This window comes from Chanos chanos, chromosome 16, assembly GCF_902362185.1.
Source record: "Chanos chanos chromosome 16, fChaCha1.1, whole genome shotgun sequence".
Classification (NCBI taxonomy): domain Eukaryota; kingdom Metazoa; phylum Chordata; class Actinopteri; order Gonorynchiformes; family Chanidae; genus Chanos; species Chanos chanos.
Window position 1 is genome coordinate 15,689,851 of NC_044510.1, and position 20,889 is coordinate 15,710,739.

General features: G+C 43.1%; 1 protein-coding gene across 2 annotated transcripts; it reads left to right on the forward strand.

The window, feature by feature from the left end:
• Positions 1-3,404: 3,404 nt before the first annotated feature.
• st8sia6 (ST8 alpha-N-acetyl-neuraminide alpha-2,8-sialyltransferase 6) lies at positions 3,405-19,077 on the forward strand. 2 transcript variants are annotated; one of them, XM_030793749.1, is made up of 7 exons: positions 3,405-3,585; positions 10,920-10,988; positions 11,818-11,898; positions 15,350-15,494; positions 15,663-15,775; positions 16,169-16,261; positions 18,551-19,077. In XM_030793749.1, the coding sequence occupies exons 1-7, from the start codon at positions 3,500-3,502 to the stop codon at positions 19,029-19,031; spliced, it is 1,068 nt and encodes a 355-aa protein (XP_030649609.1). In that variant the 5' UTR covers positions 3,405-3,499; the 3' UTR covers positions 19,032-19,077. The 2 variants fall into 2 exon arrangements, with proteins under 2 accessions (XP_030649609.1, XP_030649610.1); XM_030793750.1 differs by lacking the exon at positions 10,920-10,988.
• The last annotated feature ends 1,812 nt before the right edge of the window (positions 19,078-20,889 follow it).

Genomic DNA, 20,889 nt, shown 5'->3' on the forward strand with positions numbered 1-20,889 from the left:
TATAGGAGCTTGGTATCAAATTACTCCTTCACACCCACAACCAAGTCACCAAGTCCTTATCTATTCTTATCAGCAGGTCACAGACTAGGGGTGTAATGGTCAGCAGTGTTTCTAGCTTGTACGACGCCCTGGGTGAACCCCCCCCCCCCCCCTCAGCGCCCACCAAAATAAAAAAAAAAAAGCACCATTCTGCACTAACTGTAATTATTTTTTCTCCAGATGATTTTGCACAGACCAGAAAAAAATTCAACAATATGTCTGTGAAACTACATATTCATAGTATTACAAATTGAGGTTTATGTGGTAGCATTTCCTAGTGTGACTGATTTTACTGGTTGCAGTAGTACTGTACAAAGTTAGAAGTGTGCCAAGGTAGAGGGAGCGGGGTTAGGGGTGTATAAAGTAAATGTACTCTCGCTAAAGAAAAGTACTCTAAGTAGAGTTAAACTGACAACTGTTTTGATAAAATGTAGATGAGTGACCATTTCACTCTCAGTTAAGTATTTTTCAGGAGGGGTACTTTAACTCTACTTAGCAGGAGTACTTTTGCTTTATAGACCCCTGAGCAGGGGAATCCGTCAAATAGCACACTTCTAACTTTGTACACTACTAATGCAACCAGTAAAATCAGTCACACTAGGAAATCCTACCACATAAACTAATAATTGTAATACTACGAATATATAGTTTCACAGACATATTATTAAAATTTTTTTTTCCAGTCTGTGCGAAATCATCTGGAGAAAAAATAATTACAGTTAGTGCAGACTGGTGCTTTTTTTATTTTGGTGGGTGCTGGGGGGGGAGGGGGGGGTCACTCAGGGCACCGTACAAGCTAGAAACACTGCTGACCATTTCACCCCTAGTCTGTGACCTGCTGATAAGATTAGTAGGCAGAGTATTCTGTTTATTGATATGAACTTTGATGTTTCCATTAATGGTGCAGTTTGAGAGAATCAATGCCACATCTCAGGGGAAGCTGAAGTGGATGTTCCCATTCATGTCTTGACTTCGATTGTCAGATACAAAGAACCATGAATTTCCTTTACGATAAGTGAACGGACCACTTGCGGAATGATATGAAAGATGTGAATCAGAAGCACAAAACCGTGGCCAATGGCAGTGGTCATTACTTTTTCTCAGCGGTTTTTAATTTTTTTCAGTGGTCAGTGATCAAAAAATATCAGACCTCTGAACGTTGGGATGATGCATTAAATTCAGTGGAACTTTCTGCAGAATTCAATTCAGTGGAACTTTCTGCAGAATTCAATTCAGTGGAACTTTCTGCAGAGTTCAATTCAGTGGAACTTTCTGCAGAATTCTGAGGAACCGTATAATAAATCATATGTATAAGTGTGCCTTGGAAATACCTGTTTTCATAAATGGCGTGCCTTTTGACAAAAACGTTTGAGAACCACTAATGCTGGGTTCATTACCACTGAAATTCGTTTTTTCCATTCCATATAATCAAATATAAGTTTTAAATATGCAGTGGTTACTGGTTTTCAGTGAAACCCAGATGGCTTAGGCAGATTGACTCAGTCTTGAAACTGAAGATGAAATTTAAAAGGGTTCTATAGCCTGATTAAGCTGCTCAGAATTAAATAGCTTTTCTTCTGTTTAGTGAAAAGCATCTGACTATGGTATAGATGGTGGAGTAGCACAGAGGCTAAAACAAGAGATTTTCATTCATTAAAACAAACTACATTTCTGCGTTTATCTCCTCAGACTGCTTTTTTCTCCTGCCTTTTCTCCTAAAAAATTTAAGTCTGTTGCAAAGTGACATGTGATTGGTCGTTTAAAAGAACAACAACATCTTTTTTTTTTCAGAACCTCATAAGAGTTTCTCCTCTCAACAAATCCACACAATACCCATCGATTCGTTCTCACCCTGAGCCCCCCCCCCCCCCCCCCCCCCCGGTCACTCCGACCTGTTCCTTCTCGCTCAGCCGTACTAGTTTAATTTTGGCCCCAATTTCCTGCCATACGTTGTGAGACTGACCCTCCTTCCCTGCGTCATGGCTATGGATATAAAGCTGATTAATGGCTGAGGAGAGAGGGAGTGAGGGTGCGTTTGCTGAAAGGAGAGAACTGCTAGAAGACTTCAGTAAAAAGAGAAAGAAAAGCAGAAAAGAGAGAGAGAGAGGGTGAGAGATCCCTGCGGGAACACGGCACAGTGGTTATTCTGTGTTATGTACAGCATCCCAGGCAGAAGGTTCCCTTTCACCCCCTTCTGCTCATCCTCTCTCTGTCTCTGTCTGTTTCTCAATAACTCTCTCTCTCTCTCTCCCTCTCTCTCTCTCATGCTCTCTCCCTCTCTCTCTCTCTCTCTCTCTCTCATGCTCTCTCTCTCTCTCGTGCTCTCTCTCTCTCTCTCTCTCTCTCTCTTCCTCTCTCAGCAGAGACATGGTTCTTGAAGCTTGCCAATAGGATGGTGGCGTTAGAATCTGACAGATTGATAGTGCCCCAGGTCCAAACATTCTTAGGCTCTTATTGAGTGCCTGAAAGAACCCCCCCCCCTCCCACCCCCTTCCTCAGTCAGGGGGATCTGGCATGGTCTAATTCAGTAGGCACTCAAATTACTGCACCGGCAGAAATTGCCGTGGGGAGGGGGAGGGGAGTGGGGGGGGTGAGTAATGTTATGCCAAGGGGAGCACGAGGGAAAGAGAGAGAGAGAGAGGGAAAGGGAGAGCGACGGGGGGGGGGGGGGGGGGGGGGGAGAATGTGGAGTGAGCAGCAGCTTGAGGTTTCATGAAAAACAGATCAGAGAGAAACTCAGAGGAGTCACTGAAGTTCCTAGGACAACAAACTGGTGAAAAAGAAAAAAAAGGAGTAAAGGAGAGAGAGAGAGAGAGAGAGAGAGAGAGAGAAAAGCCAGGGACCACTGAGAGGAAATGAGGCGCATGCCCCAAAATTAGAGAACGCAAAAGAGAAGAGGAAAAAAAAATTTCCCTTTTAGGACAACACATGAGTGAGAGAGAGAGAGAGAGAGAGGAGGGAGGCGGAGGAGGGGAGGCAGAGAAGGGAGGGAGAGAGAGAGAGGGAGAGAGAGAGAGAAAGAGAGAGAGAGGGAGAGGGGGACTGTGATAGGGCAAATGCAAAGATAAGTCAAAGACAGAAAGAGAGAGGCGTGTCGAGAGAGCGAGGGAGAAAGAGAGAGAGAAAGAAAGTGAGAGTGGAAAAATAAGGCCAGTAAGAAAGACCGGGGAGATTAATCACCACACAAGTGTGGGAGAGAGAGAGAGTATAAGAGCAAAACAGGCAAGGAGAGGAGAAAGAATGGACAGAAACGACAATGAAAAGATCTCGACAACCTGATCAAGGAGGACAGAGATGAAGACAGCAAAGTTCAGAGTTAAGAGTGTTGATGTGAGAGAGCTCAACTGAGCGTGTGTGTGTGTGTGTGTGTGTGTACTCGATTCACTGTTAGTCATTGTTAGCAATGACTGAGGCAAAGTGTGTGTGAGTGCGTGTGTGTGTGAGTTTGTACACATGAGGTATGAGGGCTTTGTTCTTGAAGCTCCTTCTGATAATCACACTGTGTTCTTCGTGTCCTCTACTGCTCTGGATCTTCAGCAGCCCAAGGTAAGTGACTGTCTAATCCTCTTCGGATATTCCTTTTTCCGGCAAATTCCATTCCTGTCCGTTTGTCTGACTAACACAGCAGTGACCTGTCAAACCAAAACAAGAGTTGTGTAACCTGAAAAGTTGCGGTTACACCAGATGACATTTCCCGGAGCTGTTGCTTAACTCACTCTTTTCAAATTCGTAAACATTGTCTTTAACATCAGCGTATTCCCAGTGTAACATTTTACAGTTATCAGTCTCGACACACAGTTGCAGCTTGGGGCTCTTTTCATTCACATACATTGCCTGAAACCTATCTGCTATGCTCTTTTCTAAGCTACTTTGGACCGAAGAGTATGAACTGTTGTGAATGTTAATATAAATTAGCGTGTGTGTTCAGATAATCTTATTTTAGGTTATTTCTGTACTTTTTCTGTTTGTGCACAGTACTTCTACCACGGGCAATGCATCATTCAAAACACGCACACGCACACGCACACAAAGCCGTCCGGTGTCATTAGTGGATTTACAAGAGTGTTACGGAGAATCAGTCCGTAACCTCTTCACTCGTTGTCACGGAGACCAGACTCTGTCAAGTCTATTTGGTTCTCGTCTTTAGAACTTTCTGGAACTTTCTGATCGTCTTGACTGGACACATGTTATTGATTTAAGTGACGGTGAAGTGAATGCAGAGTGTGTCGAAACTGAACGTGAGTTTGAATAGATGACGTATGAACCATGCCCTCAGAGTAATGAGTCTGAACAATGTTCTCATGTCAAAGTGAACATTAAACTCTCTGCCTTAAAATGTGGCAGTGAGACAGAGAGAGAGAGAGAGAGACAGAGAGAGAGAGAGACAAACAGAGAGGGAGAGGGAGACAGAGACACAGACAGAAAGAGGGAGATTTACACTGAATGAAAGGGAAAAAAAAAGCCCCATCAGTTCATTGGCACAGGAGTGAAAAATGATAAATTCGATTTTCCAGTTTCATGTTTTTATTTTAAGAGCTTAATACTAAAGATCAATATTGAGGTGAAACTATTTTAAAATGTTTAGAAACTCATATATATATATATATATATCATGTTCATGTTTTGAATTTTACTTTTGCCAGACTATCTAACATCCCTTTAAAAAACAACCAACCAACCAAACAAAAAACAATAAAACACTTCTTTGCAAATATCTGAGAGGGAGGACAAGACACAGTATTATTAGCAGTGGGGAAAAAAACCCAAATTGATACAATTGATAAAGGTGCCATTGTAGTGGAAATTCTTCGACTCATAAAATGATCAAATATAGCCACAGGTCACGAGTTTCTGGAATAGTCCATTTGAGTCTTTGGGCCTTTTATTAGAACGTCTTGTATTTGACGGAAATGACTCCAAACACAGGGAGCACATGTCTCACGTCCCCATCTGACCATGATTAGGGAAGAGAGGGGTACAGACGGGGAGGGGGACGTAACCCGAGGGGGGGGGGGTAAAGAGCTAAATTTGACAGTTAGGGATGCATAGACAGGAGAATTTGACGGAGGCATCACAGGACAAAACACATGTTTTAATGTGACCTACTTTCTCTTGAGTGAACATATAAAGTTAAAGACATATTTCATAGGTAAAAATATTACATTTATTCATCTTACATTTATTCATCAAAAATTGTGCAGCTATTTACTAATATTCTTGCTCCCGTGGGACTTCAGAACGCTGATGACGTTACATGCACAGCAGAGAGAGAGAGGCATTGGCGCACAGATAAGGAAATGAGACATCGGATTACTGCATTCGCTTTCAAAGATTACGCTGTTATAAACAGCAAACGGACGGCACTATGTAAAACATGCGGGACCAGAATCACTTTGGACTTGGTAGTCCCCGATTTGGGACTTGCTTGGGACTTCTCTGTCTTGACTTGGTAGTTGACTCAGGACTTCATTGTTTGGACTTGAGACTTTTACTTGTTACTTACCAAACAATGACTTTGTCCCACCTCTGCTAGGTAGATGCACAAACAGATCGACAGGCGGACAGACAGACAGACAGGCAGGCAGATAAACAGATAGACATATATATATATATATATATATATATATATATATATATACACACACACATAGATAGATAGATAGATAGATATACATATAGATATAGGTAGGTAGATAGATAGACTGGTCTGGTGGTAAACTGGTCTTGTATGAAGATGAGCTGGGCATAACTGGAAATGATAAAGACCAAGACAAAGCATAAAGCAAATGTAAGAACAGAGACTTCGCACTCCCAGGACATGTTAGTATGTGTTTACAGTCACAGAGCCATCTCTAAGTGAATTACACAGGCTTGCTTATCTAACATGGTAAAAAATGTGAGAAAACCATGGATACAATAACTTCACTTCAAAACATTAGGTACATGCATTATTCATACTCATACACTTGACTGGGTACAGTGAATGTGTCCGTCTGAGCCCGTGAGTAAACTTCACCTGGGTGAGCATTTGTTTGATTTAATCAGAGCATTGAATTGGGTTAACGTATCTGAGTGAGGTTGATGAATTTGATTTGGCAATGCATCAGATACCACACCGCGCTGCACTCTGCTCACGCACAACCCTCGGGATGAACCGCCAAAAAAGATCACGTGACCCGTGTCTTTACGCTGTCCTTTCCATTTAAGAACTCTAGACAGGTCTGTGGACCGTATTTAAATGAAAAAATGAAAAAAAAAAAACCACCCAAAAGGCAGGATTATGTCTTAAGGCTCTTCATGCCTAAAGGCAGAATGGACAGTTACTAACCAGGCATAAGAATATTTTCCACTTCAAAGTGTCTGAATGCAACTAACTGGTATTACACCAGCGTACTACTGGTCAGTACCACCGGCCTGACTGGTCACGATGCCAGCGTGAGACTCTGAGTCATGGAGAGAGAGAGAGAGAAAGACACACAGACAGAGAGAGAGAGAGACAGAGTGAGAGAGAGAGGGAGAGAGAGACAGAGAGAGATACAGAGAGAGAGAGAGAGACAGACAGACAGAGAGAGAGAGTGAGAGAGAGAGAGACAGACAGACAGACAGAGAGTGAGAGAGACAGGCAGACAGACAGAGAGAGAGACTGCAGAAGAGACCATCTCTGGCGTGTGTCATTTAACAATCCCATCAGCCCATACAGGTCGGGCTCTGTCCGACACAAGGATTTCAGTAGATGCTTTCCATACAACCTTTTTGATAGACATGCTACGGGGTAGGTTTTGACATATGATGCACAAATCATCTGATTTAAAAAAAAAAATTGAGTATTCGAGTCACTGGACAAACAGTACCAGGACACTGATAGAAAGGGAATGCACTCATCGTTTTTGAATATTATAAGTAGGTCTATTTGTCTGCACTACTGTGCTTTTGAGAGTAAGAAATGCTTATAGTTTCACCCCGTGGTAAGTTGTGGAGGATGTGTCAGAACCGTCTGTGTTATATTGGCTGACTACGGAAGAGGAGCTGAGATTATAGATCAGTAGCTGAGTTTGTGTCACTTTGAGAAGAGTTTTCCTGTGGTTTAGTGACAGTGTAGTGTGCAGGCTAAAACACAGACTGGCGTGGCCTGTTTTTTATGTCTTTACAACAAACAAAAGCCCCACAGGAATGAGGATTAGAAACACTCATGAACAAAGAATTAAGGTAATCCGCATGCTGACCAGCACACAGACACACACACACACACACACACACATAGTTTGTTTTCTTTTCTTTCTTTTTTATTTACTTGGCTGGTTGTCACTTTGCATGGTTACATGTGTTACTTTAAGATTTTAACCAAAACATTCGGGCAAATTTTGTCTTCACACCAGCAGGTGCACATTTGGTTAAAATGTTCATCTTGCAGGGACATGCAAAGTGTCACCTTTGTCTCATTCAGTAACTGACAAAGACATGATCTCCAAAAGCTCTATGAAATATAGACCCAAACACACACAGACAGACACACACACACACACACACACAGAGTTTGCATGTTCTATATGAGTAGTGTTAGTCGCATTTTTAATCAGTTGAATGAAACCTCTCTGTGCTCCACCCTTCTCAGTAACATCCTCATTCTGCCCTGATCCTGTGAGGATTCAGCGTGTCTGTGATTGTGTTTGATGAACAGGAGGCACGAGGGCCGTGTGTGCTACAGATTCACCGTCTCGACATGAATGAGATACTGGTCTATACTGGTCTATACTGGTCTAATTTATGCACTGCTCATTCAGACTTCATTTTTAGCCTGTCTGCGTTTTCTAAGAAAACACATCTGGCTTTTTACCATCTGTTGGCCAAGTCATCGATCCAAACATCTCAGCGCAAGGACAGGAGAGGACCAGACTCCAAGAGTGTTAATGTGACAGTCACACAACAGTATGAGAAATGAGGGTTGACACTAAAAGCAGGTCAGACAGCCAGACGTTTTATATAGTTCAGGTACTGTAGTTTAGTTCAGGTACTGTAGTTTAGTTCAGGTACTGTAATGTACAATACAACAGTAATGAACTATTTCAATGCAATCCAACAAAAATGCAAAAAAACCCCAAAACACAATCAGAAAGCTTCAGTTATAACTACAGGTCAGAGTTGACATCAAACAGGAAGTATCAGCACAGAGAAAACGCAAAGTCCACAGTGTCTCACACAAATTTCAGATTCAGATCTTTAGACACAGAAAGGAAGTCTTAGGTGATAAGTAATCAGAAGTTCAGACAAACACTCACAGCCTCATGAAGGGCTGACTGTGAGACAGTGCTGGATACAGGGGATGCAGACCGGCTTCTTATTGGACACAGTGTAGAGAACAGGCTGTCTTCTTATTGGATGCAGCGTAGAGAACAGGCTGGCTTCTTATTGGACCCAGTGTAGAGAACAGACTGGCCTCTTATTGGACACAGTGTAGAGAAAAAGACTGGCTTCTTATTGGACACAGTGTAGAGAACAGGCTGTCTTCTTATTGGATGCAGCGTAGAGAACAGACTGGCTTCTTATTGGACGCAGTGTAGAGAATAGACTGGCCTCTTATTGAACACAGTGTAGAGAAAAAGACTGGCTTCTTATTGGACACAGTGTAGAGAACAGACTGGCTTCTTATTGGACGCAGTGTAGAGAATAGACTGGCTTCTTATTGGCTCTACATGGGACACAGAGAGGGGTACCTGCCCAGGGATGTACCTGGGTCTGTAATAACCAGGGAACTGTAAGAACCAGGACAGGGCAAGGGAGGTACAGGGAACTGTAAGAACCAGGACAGGGCGAGGGAGGTACAGGGAACTGTAAGAACCAGGACAGGGCGAGGGAGGTACAGGGAACTGTAAGAACCAGGATGCGGTGGAGTGGGGCCATGCGGTGTGGCAGTACACAGGGTTGGCTGGATGCAGGGGTGACACAAACAGTGTTCAGAGTCTGATTACAAGCTCTAGCAACACCGCCTGAACACTGATATTATTATTATTTATTATTATTATTATCATTATTATTATTATTAATAAACACTAATTCACTAATTTAAGCATGACACTTTTTGTGTGTGTGTGTGCGTGCATGTGTGTGTGTGCATGTGTGTGCGTGCGTGCGTGTGTGTGTGTGTATGTGTGTGCGTGCGTGTGCTGTGTTGCTAAAACAAAGCTTTGTTGTTGAAGGAAATGTGAGGTCACCTTAATGCAATGGCAATTTCTTCACCGCAAATCTATGTGTTTGAAACTTTTCATAAGACAGGGCCTAACCACTGAAATGTTTCTAAGATCAGACAAACAAACAAACAAACAAACAAAACATAGAGCTGTTGTTGTATTAGAGCTCCCTGTCTATATGTCTCTACCCAAAACTGACTGACTGGAGACACATGTGTCTGAGTTGTTCGGGGTTGTGTGACGACTGCATTGTGTCCACTATTCTGAGTGTGTCTTCTGTTCTGTTTGACATAAAACACATGGCCAAACCCATGTCACATTTACTAATCAAATCCTGTTTTTCCAGCCCCACCGAGCTGGCTTTGGTGTAGTGACACCTGGGTCGGCTCAGGATGGCATTTTGGGAAAACAAACAAAAAAAAGCCTGCTCTTGTTTGCTGATGCAGTTTTCTGATTTCAAACCCAGCTGATGAAAAGGTGATGGGGAAAAAAATGGAAAATGAGAGAAATTCTTCTAATTAAAACAAACTACATGTAAAATATGAAAGCGCTAAAACATAGGATCACACTTAAAGAATCATTTGTTATTTCACACACAGAGAGGAAAGAAAATAAAAAAAGGTGTGTGTGTGTGTATGAGCATTAAAGAGAGGAAGAGGGAGACAGGGTTTGTCTTATTTTATTGGGAAGCTGCAGAATCCACTTTTTATCAGCACTGTGATCCGGTTCAGAGTGATCTGGTTCACTGTGATCTGGTTCAGAGTGATCTGGTTCACTGTGATCTGGTTCACCGTGATCTGGTTCAATGTGATCTGGTTCAGAGTGATCTGGTTCACTGTGATCTGGTTCAGTGTGATCTGGTTCAGTGTGATCTGGTTCAGAGTGATCTGGTTCACTGTGATCTGGTTCACTGTGATCTGGTTCACTGTGATCCGGTTCAGAGCGATCTGGTTCAATGTGATCTGGTTCAGAGTGATCTGGTTCAGTGTGATCCGGTTCAGAGTGATCTGGTTCAGTGTGATCCGGTTCAGAGTGATCTGGTTCACTGTGATCTGGTTCAGTGTGATCTGGTTCAGTGTGATCTGGTTCAGAGCGATCTGGTTCACCATGATCTGGACTTATCTCAATCGTTCGATAAAAAGGCAGCGACAGGTTGACACAATGGCAGTCCTGAATGTGTTTATAAAAAAACAACCTATCTATCTGTCTATCTATCTATCTGTCTATCTGTCTGTCTGTCTATCTATCTATCTATCTATCTATCTATCTATCTATCTATCTATCTATCTATCTATCTATCTATCTATCTATCTATCTATCTGTCTGTCTGTCTATTTGTACATAAATTCTCTATTGTCCTGTGGAATTGTCTTGTTTGTTGTTAATTTGGTTGTGAAATTCAGTTCTGTTCATTTGGTTATGAAATTCAGTTCTGTTCATTTGGTTGTGAATGTGTTTCACAGTTCTTGTTTTGGCTGAGTGTTCTGTTTTTTAGTAAAACTTGCAGACTACTGTCCAAATTCTCACAGTCTGTTAATGTGTGTGTTTTTGGCTTCTTTTACAGTCTTTATAAAATGCATAGTTAAATGTTAACCCCCCTCTCTCTCTCGCTCTCTTTCTCTCTCTCTCTCTCTCTGTCTCTCTCTCTCTTTCTCTCTCTCTCTCTGTCTCTCTCTCTCTCTGTTTTGCCCACAGCACTTTTAACAGTCTCTCTAAGGCAAAGCATTCTGGGCCCGATAAGCCAGACTCCTGTAAAGACTGCAAGTATGGGCACAGAGCACTAATCTAATGTCTAATTATATTATGATTATATTAGAATAATCACTCATCTAATGACTACTGGACAAACCCTGAACTGACCCCTCTCTGCTTTACAACTCTCTGCTTTACAACTCACTGCATTACAACTCTCTGCATTACAACTCACTGCATTACAACTCACTGCATTACAACTCTCTGCATTACAACTCACTGCTTTACAACTCACTGCATTACAACTCTCTGTTTTACAACTCACTGCTTTACAACTCACTGCATTACAACTCACTGCTTTACAACTCACTGCATTACAACTCACTGCATTACAACTCACTGCATTACAACTCTCTTCTTTACAACTCACTGCTTTACAACTCACTGCATTACAACTCACTGCTTTACAACTCACTGCATTACAACTCACTGCATTACAACTCACTGCTTTACAACTCACTGCATTACAACTCACTGCATTACAACTCACTGCATTACAACTCTCTTCTTTACAACTCACTGCATTACAACTCACTGCTTTACAACTCACTGCATTACAACTCTCTGCTTTACAACTCACTGCATTACAACTCAGGGATTCTTGAAAGGCTGCTGTATCTGTGGACTTCTGGTCAACCCATGAACTACAACACCCGATTTCTCTAACCACCTCACCGATTACTCTAATCACCTCACCCGATTTCTCCAATGACCTCACCCGCCTTCACTGATTACCTCAGAACAAAGCTTACACATTCTCACCTGTGTATGTATGTGTGTGTGGTGTGTGTGTGTGTGCGTGTGTGTGTGTGTTTCTGTGTGTTTGTTTTTGTTTGTTCAGGGAAAGTGCCTTCATTAAGAAAGCAGTGGCAGATTATGATCCCAAATGGAGAAAACAAGAGGCCAACTTAAAGAAGTTCAGGTGAGAACACACACACACACACACACACACACACACACACACACACACTCAAACTGTGCAGTTTAATTTGATTGCATTTGAAATTTTGTAAACTGAGCACTGATTGTAGCCCATGTTAAGATCGGGCTGTGCTCTGCTAGTCTGCTTCACGTCCTCAGTTAACTGATATTATAGACACTATAATGAAAACTACTGGCAGGGAAGGTGAACGAACATATGCTTTATGGGTGATTCTACAGATCAAAATACAGATTACTGCAATGATTTTCATCATTTAATTTAATTTAATTTAATTTAATTGAATTGAATTTAATTACTCTACTAACAATTAACAACTGTGCTTTGAGCAGCGGGGGCAGTAAAGTAAGAATGCTAATACTATAAAGATGTGGACGATGACCTTTGCCCCAGTTACTGATCTGTCAGACACACACTTCTTCCTTAAATTTGACTGACAAATTCAGTTCATTTCCCTCATCATTCACAAACACAGTCAGGTCCAGGGTAAACCAAAAAAAAAAAAACCATACTGGATGCATGAGAAAAGCAAACACACAAGGCAAACTAGTCATGGAAATGCACAGGTGAGTGCACGCCATTATGCTAGTGGGGGAAACAGGTGCAGGTGAAACAGGTGAAATGAGAAGAGAAACATGGATGTGTTCCAGTCCAGGAGAAGACAAGAAAAGTGAATTTGTAACGAGGTTTGATTTTAACCTCACAGTTTGCGATCGGTGGTTTTTGGAGTTTGTCCACAACAGTTTTGTCCAATCAAAAGCCAGCTGAAAGCGCTGAAGATTAGCATAACATTGCTTAACCCAAACTCTAACCGACATGCATGAGAGCTGGTTGATTAGTGCCCCGTCAGGGGTCAGAGTGTTGCAACCACGGAAGCCGGAGGGGCGGCTGGTTTAGAGCACACAGAGGTTACGGTGAGGGGAAGTGAAGGTGATTGTGACAAGCACAAATCTGTCAGAGACATTTATAAACACTGGACTGAAATAGAGCCACTCATAGAGAAGAACAGACACTCGTAAGCAGACGGCACACAGACATCAGTCAGGTGGCACATCACATGGGGAGGACATACCAAACAAGGGCTCATTCAAACCTGCTCATAAACAAATTCAATAATTTAATAACATCATTAAAACAAAGGCCACTGATAATAGTATTAATAAAATAGTGATGAATTACTTTTAATCATTATTTATAGAGATTACTTGACAGTGTTGATGTGTTGAAAGCACAAAAAATAGAAAAAAGGGGAATGGTGCAATGACATATTCTCATAAATGATCAATTATTCATCAGAACATATGTAAACCCAGACGATCTTTCCTTTCTGAGCGAGTTCTCAGAGCAGTGAATCGGTTTAAGAGAACAGATGCTTGTGTGTGTGTGTGTTTTTGTGTGTGTGTGTGTGTGTGTGCGTGTGTGTGTGAGCTGTTCCATGTCTGATGTGTGAGATGCTGAGTGGTGTGTGTGTGTGTGTGTGTGTGTGTGTGTGTGTGTGTGTGTGTGAGTGTGTGTGTGTGTGTATGCGTGCGTGTGTGTCTGTGTGTGTGTGTGTGTGTGTGTGTGATCGGGTCTGTATTTCATAGAAGGGAAGAGAACACACAAACTTGGCAGGTCATCGTAAACAGGAACATTGCAGACGCGCAGAGCGTCAGAGTCACAGTGAGAGATGCATTCCACTCGTGTTTCTGCTGCCGGACGCACCATGAGTCACGCCTGCTTTATCACAGCCGACGCGAGAAGCACGTTCTCCAGGAACCCCTCGTGCAGTAGTGACTCACGGTTGTGATGCGAGTCACTGCAGTCACAGTGTTACTGTAAAAACACACGTGTAGAAAACAGGTTACAGCCAAGCTACTGCTGTTAGCCTCCATGTTGTTGCTTTCTTCCAAACGCCAGTAGATGGATAGAAACAGGGAACTCTATGGGACCGACCTGAGAGGATGTGTTTGTGTCCGTGTACGGAGGGAAGAGGGCTGTATCTTTATTGTGTTAGGACGTTGAGCTATAACCTGGTCATGGACTATGGATGTCTGTCAGTGGGAATTTGTTAAACCCAGAGAAATCTCTTTAGGAGGAGCGACGTGTGTGAGAATCTCTCATGTCTCCCAAACTCCTCCACCAGTTTGTGTCCGTTTCAACCCCAGACAAAATAAAAAAAAAAAAAAACGGCCACAGATCTACAAGGCTTTGCCTGTTGCCATGGAAACTAACTGCCCTCCAGTGAGGAGGGACCTTAACCCATGGTAGGTTAATTAAACAGCTTTCGGCTGTAACTGTAGTCACACGGTGAAAAGTAAAGATATTTGCAAAGTACTTGCACAGAACCAGAAAGAGCTGTTTGAGAGACGAAAAAAAAAAAACAAAACTACGGCATATGATTTCTGACCACACTCGCCGCGCAGTTTCCCATTACTCATTTATTTATTTAATGGACGTCTATAACCACAGAAACCCACGCCCGGACAGTCATGTAGAGCAGATCTTGGGGTTAAACGCAGATCATTGATTGGTCACGTTTGGAGTTCAAACCCACAGTCCCAGAGGCTACTGAACAGCTTCCGTCAGCGCTGCACCACTGAAGTCCCTCTGTTTGTCCGATGGCACCGTTCCAACGGCCTCTACAGGGAACGTGAGAGTGGAACGCCGCTGTCGCAGGTTACCGTGGCAACAGTGTGCGTCGGAGGAGGGAGGGAAGGACCAAACATCGCTTGACCTCTGAATTATACGACTTTTAACCGTAGCTGTGTCCCCATCCCCTTCCATCCCTCAGCGAGGCCACGTGACTGGCGCTTTGGCCGTCCACTCTAATGTGACTCTAATGTGACGCCCCGGGCCCCGCCCCGGGGCCAGGGGCGGTTTAACAGGACAGGTCACTCAAACCCATAAAATGGTCTCTGACAGTGTGTCAGTGTTGTTAGAATGAGAAACATTTTATAGGAACAAACAAACAAACAGACAAACAAACCCTGGAGATTCAGTATTCAGTATTCATATTTTTTTATCACACGTGTACTGGTCGATTCAGTGCTTACTGACTGGTGAGTGAATATGTCAAGGCTCGAATCTCTGTAAGGTTCGCTTCAAGTTTTTCACATTGTTGTCTTTGCATGGGACGAATCACATGACTCACATCAGTGCCAAAGCCAATGGGTCTGTGACCATCAGATCTCTGGCTGTCCTCTAACATACCCTTATAAGGAACGGAACGGATTTCTCCACTGTGAAATGATATGAAATTATAATAAAGGCAAACAGGACATTTCATCTCACACCAGCACACACTAGCACTCACCAGTACACACCAGTACACACCAGTACACACCAGTACACCGTGTCTGTGATGCTGTCGTGCTCTGGGGGATCATTAGAGCAGCGTCTGGACCCCAGGAGGTCTGAAGGGCATGAGACTGACGCAATTCTTATTTTTCAGGGCGTCATTAAATAGCAAGTGCAACGGCGTCTCCAAGGCTGTTGTCACCCAAGCCAATACACCACTGGGATCAAAGATCACGTACGATGGAGAGAAGAGAAAACCACTGCAGGTGTCTCCTGCTCTCTTCAGCACGTTCGCCAAGGTAAGCCAAAACTGGAGAAAGAAAGAAAGAAAGAAAGAAAGAAAGAAAGAAAGAAAGAAAGAAAGAAAGAAAAAGAAAGAAAGAAACTGAATAGCTGAGTTTTTCTTCGTGATGGTAAATATGAAATAGGTATTTGATTGCTTGTGTGTTGTGTTTGTGTGCACTAAGGTGCAGCCTTTTGGAAATAAAACCTGGGACACCTGTGCTGTTGTGGGGAACGGAGGCATCTTGACCAATAGCAGCTGTGGAAAGATGATAGACTCCGCCTCCTTTGTCATCAGGTCTCGGCTTCTCACATCCAAACGTCACTTTTAATAATTACTTTGTTATCTGTAATCGTTATGCTTTTGTGCGATTTTGAGCAGGACAAATGGCAGTTTTGATAACGACTCTGTAAGGCATTCATATCATGGTTTTAGACTCAGTACTGTTAGAACTGTACTAACTAAAGTACAAAAGACTCTGTAAGGCATTCATATCATGGTTTTAGTGGTGCTTCAGTAGACTCAGTACTGTTAGAACTGTACTAACTAAAGTACAAAAGAACACATGTTAAAGGAGGCATTGTAAGAGCACTGGGACAGGGCCTGGTCATTCTGACTCTTATCTGACTCAGGTCTGACTCGTATTATCTGGTTTCATGTATTCTCAATATACTGACTCTCACTATCCAGGTGTAACCTTCCCCCCGTGGAGAACGGCTATGTTGTGGACGTGGGTAACAAAACAGGCCTGGTGACGGCCAATCCCAGCATCCTCCTGGAGAAGTAAGTGTGCACGTTCGGTGTCTGTGTGATGTTGAACAACTCTGCTGAATTTGGATCGACATGGGTTCAGTTCGGTTCATTTCAAGTTAATACCGTTTGTCCAGTGCATTTTACAATAGACCTTGTTACAAAGCAGCTTTACAGTGTATCAGGTTTGAAACACTCATAACTACAGAGGAAAAACTTACTCGTGTTGGCAAAACTCTTGAAAGCAAAGAGGCTTCGTAAGGAGGAACCCATCGTCCTTTGGTCAGCACCAGGTCATCTGAGGAGATACCGTCACTGGCAAATAACGGATGGCGCCTGAATTCTGACCCCGGAGAATTATAGACACTGTGCTTCATTCCCAAATGCCCCTGCCTGCTTTCAAATGTAATGTCCACGTAACCTAGCAACAGCAAATGAAATGCGAGGGCCTCACTCGCACAAACAACAAACCCACTCTTCACACAGAACTGGGGAGAAGGGGAAAGTGTGTTCTGTTTGTGTTGCGTACCCCTCTCTCTCTCTCTCTCTCTCTCTCTCTCTCTCTCCCTCTCTCTCTCTCTCTTTCTCTCTCTTTCTCCCTCTCTCACTTTCTCTCTCTTTCTCTCTCTCTCTCTCTCTCTCTGTCTCTCTCTCTCTCGCTCTCTCTTTCTCTCTCTCCCGATTTGTATTCAATTCGAATCTGTAATTTTTAATATTGAGACTATGTGCGAAACTGAATGCTAAATCTTCGTTTAAAAAGAAAGTGACTTTTAACGAGAGATGTGACGTCGGGATGTTAGCTCATCTTCTGCTTTTGTGACACTAAACTGACAGACATGAGACTCTGGTATCAAAGTTACACCACAGTGACAGGCATGAGAGACACTTTTGGTAGGGCGAGGATAAACTTCTACACTGGTGGAACACCGGATCGCCAAATGTGAAAACGTGACCGTCTGCCATATACCGTAGAGCTAATGTTGCTAACAAGATGTTTGGCTAACTGTCCAAATGTCTTATTTTGAGAGAGAGATGTGAGGGATTGAATGTAACAGTCCAAATGTTTTATTTTGAGAGAGCGATGTGAGTGACCCTCATAAGCCTGTCCTACACTCTGCGCTACTCCCCAGGAGAGAGCCCCCCCCAAAGAGTTCTACTGGTTTTAATCCTAACTGTGCAGAGTACACACACACACACACACACACACACACACATTTATAGTGTGGGAGCAAACACTGTGGCATTCACACCAACATTCTGTTTCTGGAGCTGAACTGATATATGAAACAGATTTTTTTTTTTTTTAGAAACAACAATAGTTCAAGATTGTATGCTAACCATGTCCAGATGTAGGACGGATCACCATGACGACAAGGATTCTCAGAGAGAATGTCAGTTAAAAAAAAAAGAAAGAAATTCATCTCAGCTGATGCAATATCCTACAGCAGTAATGGGAGAAAAATGAGGAGAGTTGAGTAACTTCATAAGAAAGTGTCACCCCTAGGTATTGGTTGGTGACTCACAGCTGGAAAAGGCCAGGGTTGTTTTCGGGAAATGCGCCAAATCGTCTTTAAACCCTGACTAATTAACAGATCATTTTAGTTCCTTCGTGTTCTGTTCATCTTTGATTAATTGGAGTGGAGTGAAGATCTGCTAGTGTTTTTCTGCTGATTGAAATTTGTGTTTGGTGTAATTTATTCCCATAGTCCTACAGGACTAGTAGCCTGTGAGATGGAGAGGATAGTATTTATCATATTCCTTTATGACATGAGGTTTTCACGATAAAAAAAATAAAGAATAATACAACAGGTAGAGAGATATAGCCCGAGATTTTCGGATCTCACAGAGTTTAAGTATGTCAAAGAATGGATGTCTGCCCATCAGATTTTAAAGGCTGTGTGCCAGAATAAAAGGAGCAAAAAAAAAAAAACCCATTAGATCCTTAAACATGTTTCATGAGAGCGGGACGTGAAAATGCCAAAGATTCCTAATGTGCCGGCCCCGCCCGCTTACTTCACGGTTACCTTTTCACCCCATTACTCCATGTCATCTGTTCTCACTCCGCTCCCTCCCTCCCTCGCTCATAATAACGTCTTTCCCTCCCTCCATCCCTTCCCCGTCCTCCCTCTCTCTTTTTCTTTCTTTCCTCTCCCTAAATCCCAACTCTTTCCACTCTGTCTCTACTTCTCCCTGTCACCACCCCCTCTCTCTCTCTCCCTCTCTCTTTCTCTCTCCCTCCCTCTCCCTCTCCCCCCCCCCCCTCTCTCCCTCCCTCTCTCTCTCTCTCTCTCTCTCTCTCTCTCTCCCTCTCTCTCTCTGTAGGTTCAGTGGGTTGATGGAGCGCCGCCGTCCTTTCATGGAGAGTCTCCGCCCTTTCAGTGCCTCCATGCTTCTCCTCCCGGCCTTCTCCTACGGACACAACACTCCCCTCTCCCTGCGTGCCGTCTACACCCTGGAGGACTTTGGCGGCGGTCCCAAACCCATCTTCCTCAACCCGGAGTACCTGACCTGCCTGGCTCGGTACTGGCACGCCCAGGGCCTGCGGTCCATGCGCCTCAGTACCGGGCTGATGGTCACCAGTCTGGCTCTGGAGCTCTGCAACAACGTGCATCTCTACGGGTTCTGGCCCTTCGACCGGCACCCGTTCGGACAGCAGGTTCCACTGACTAACCACTATTACGACAACAGGCAGAGCAAGAAGAATGTTCACTCCATGCCCGCTGAGTTCGAGCACCTGCTACGTCTCCACAAACAGGGCGTTCTCCACCTGCATTTGGGGAAGTGTGTACCCTCCAAAACATAGACCACATCTGTTCCCCCAATCCTCCCGCTTCAGCCAAACACACACACACACACACACACACACACGCACACACACACACACACACACACACATACACACACACACACACACACACACACAAACACACACACACACACACTATTAAGACACCGTATGGAGAAGATTTGAAAAAAAAAAAAAAAAAGCTGGAGAAGAGGAGAATCATGGAACATGTAGTCTTAATAGCTGAATAAGCAGAAAGCAGGGAGTCTACTAGGCAGATCTGACCTCAGTCTCTAGTTGTATGGTTGTAAAAGAGATACAGCACGATTTCTCAGGTTGCAGGTTCGAATTCCGGGTGGACCCTCTGGGGGTTTTCACTTTTTTTTTTTTTATCAGAGGGTTGTCTGGTCTGACGTTGTTGCCTTTTGTCTGACTGCTGGCCTCGGGTTTCTCCTCCCTGTCACGCCCAGGGCGGTGGCCTTGAAAAAGACCGGGCGTCTTTACAGCCCCTGATCTCAGTGAAGAAACACGTGTAAAAATCTGACTAAAGCCATTTCAGTAAGAATGTAGTGCCTGAATGTAAAACACATCTGTGAGCTTTTAAGGTCACAGGAAGATTCTGACGTCAGTATGCTTTTGTGTCCATACACAGTGGGGTCGGAACGCTGTTGAACGCCAAGCGAATTCATATTTATCACGTCAAAGCATAATCTCCCAGACGTCGGCCCGATTCCCGTTCCCGCCCTGTCTCAGACACACACACACTTCTACAGACCGCTCACACGAGTGTTTCAGTCAGTAACATCACATATTGCCTTAGACATGCACTTATCTAGAAACTTGTTGAAGAATGATGAGAAGAAAAAACAAAACAAAACAGAAAACAGAAGAAGATAGTCGTACTTTTGTCTCGTGAATCATGCATGTCACAGGTTCACTAACAGGTACTGTTTCTACTTGTTTTTTGGGAATTAAACCAGGACACAATAAACGGTTCATTTTATATTATTTTTCAAACAGTGCTGTAGTCGTAATTGTCAAATACTACTGTTTACATAGAACTGGGAACAGCCAACACAAGGTCCAAGGAAGTGAATGTTTTGATTACGACCAAGCCTGCGGCTGTTTGTTTGTTAGCTCTGCGACAAGTCTTTTTGGAAGTATGTGTTGATGCTCATATACTTTTTTGTCTAAAACGAATAGCTAGAATTGAACTTTGACTGACAGGTGGCTTATAGAAACTCCTCCCCCTTGCAGCTTCATTGTCTGTTAATGATATCATGTAATGGTGTACTATACTAGCACTGGGTGAATCAGGGATGGGCAGTGGAACAGTTATCCTGAGTAAGAGGTGTGCTGCAGTAGGAGTTTTTCTGTACTGTTCGTACACGAAACTGTTCGTCTGCAAAAAACAAACATTAGTTTCAAATTTACAAATGTTGGCAACAGCATCAAGTTTATAAAAGCATTCTCAACACAGAAAAAAGAGAGACAGAAAGAAAGAAAGAAACAAACAAACAAAAACAAACAAACAAGTTCAGTTCTGGAATTGGTCGGTGGCTAGTATTGACCTGTAGGTTAACTGAAGAGGAGAAAAAAACATTTAAAAACATTAAACTTTAAAATAAACAAACACACGTTTCTGTACTGCAAAGAGAACTGATTTATTTAATTAAACTTGACAAACAAAGAAGCAAAAATTAAACATGATATGGATTTTACAGCTGTGCTGCCCAGCCCTAGTTTGAATGAAACTCTGGCTTACACTAAGTGTTGTATTGCTCAGTGTGGTGTTGTATCATTTGATGCACAAAATGAAATTTCTACTTGCTCAAATCTCTAGGTTTTGCTATTAAAAGACAACCTTGCCTTCTTG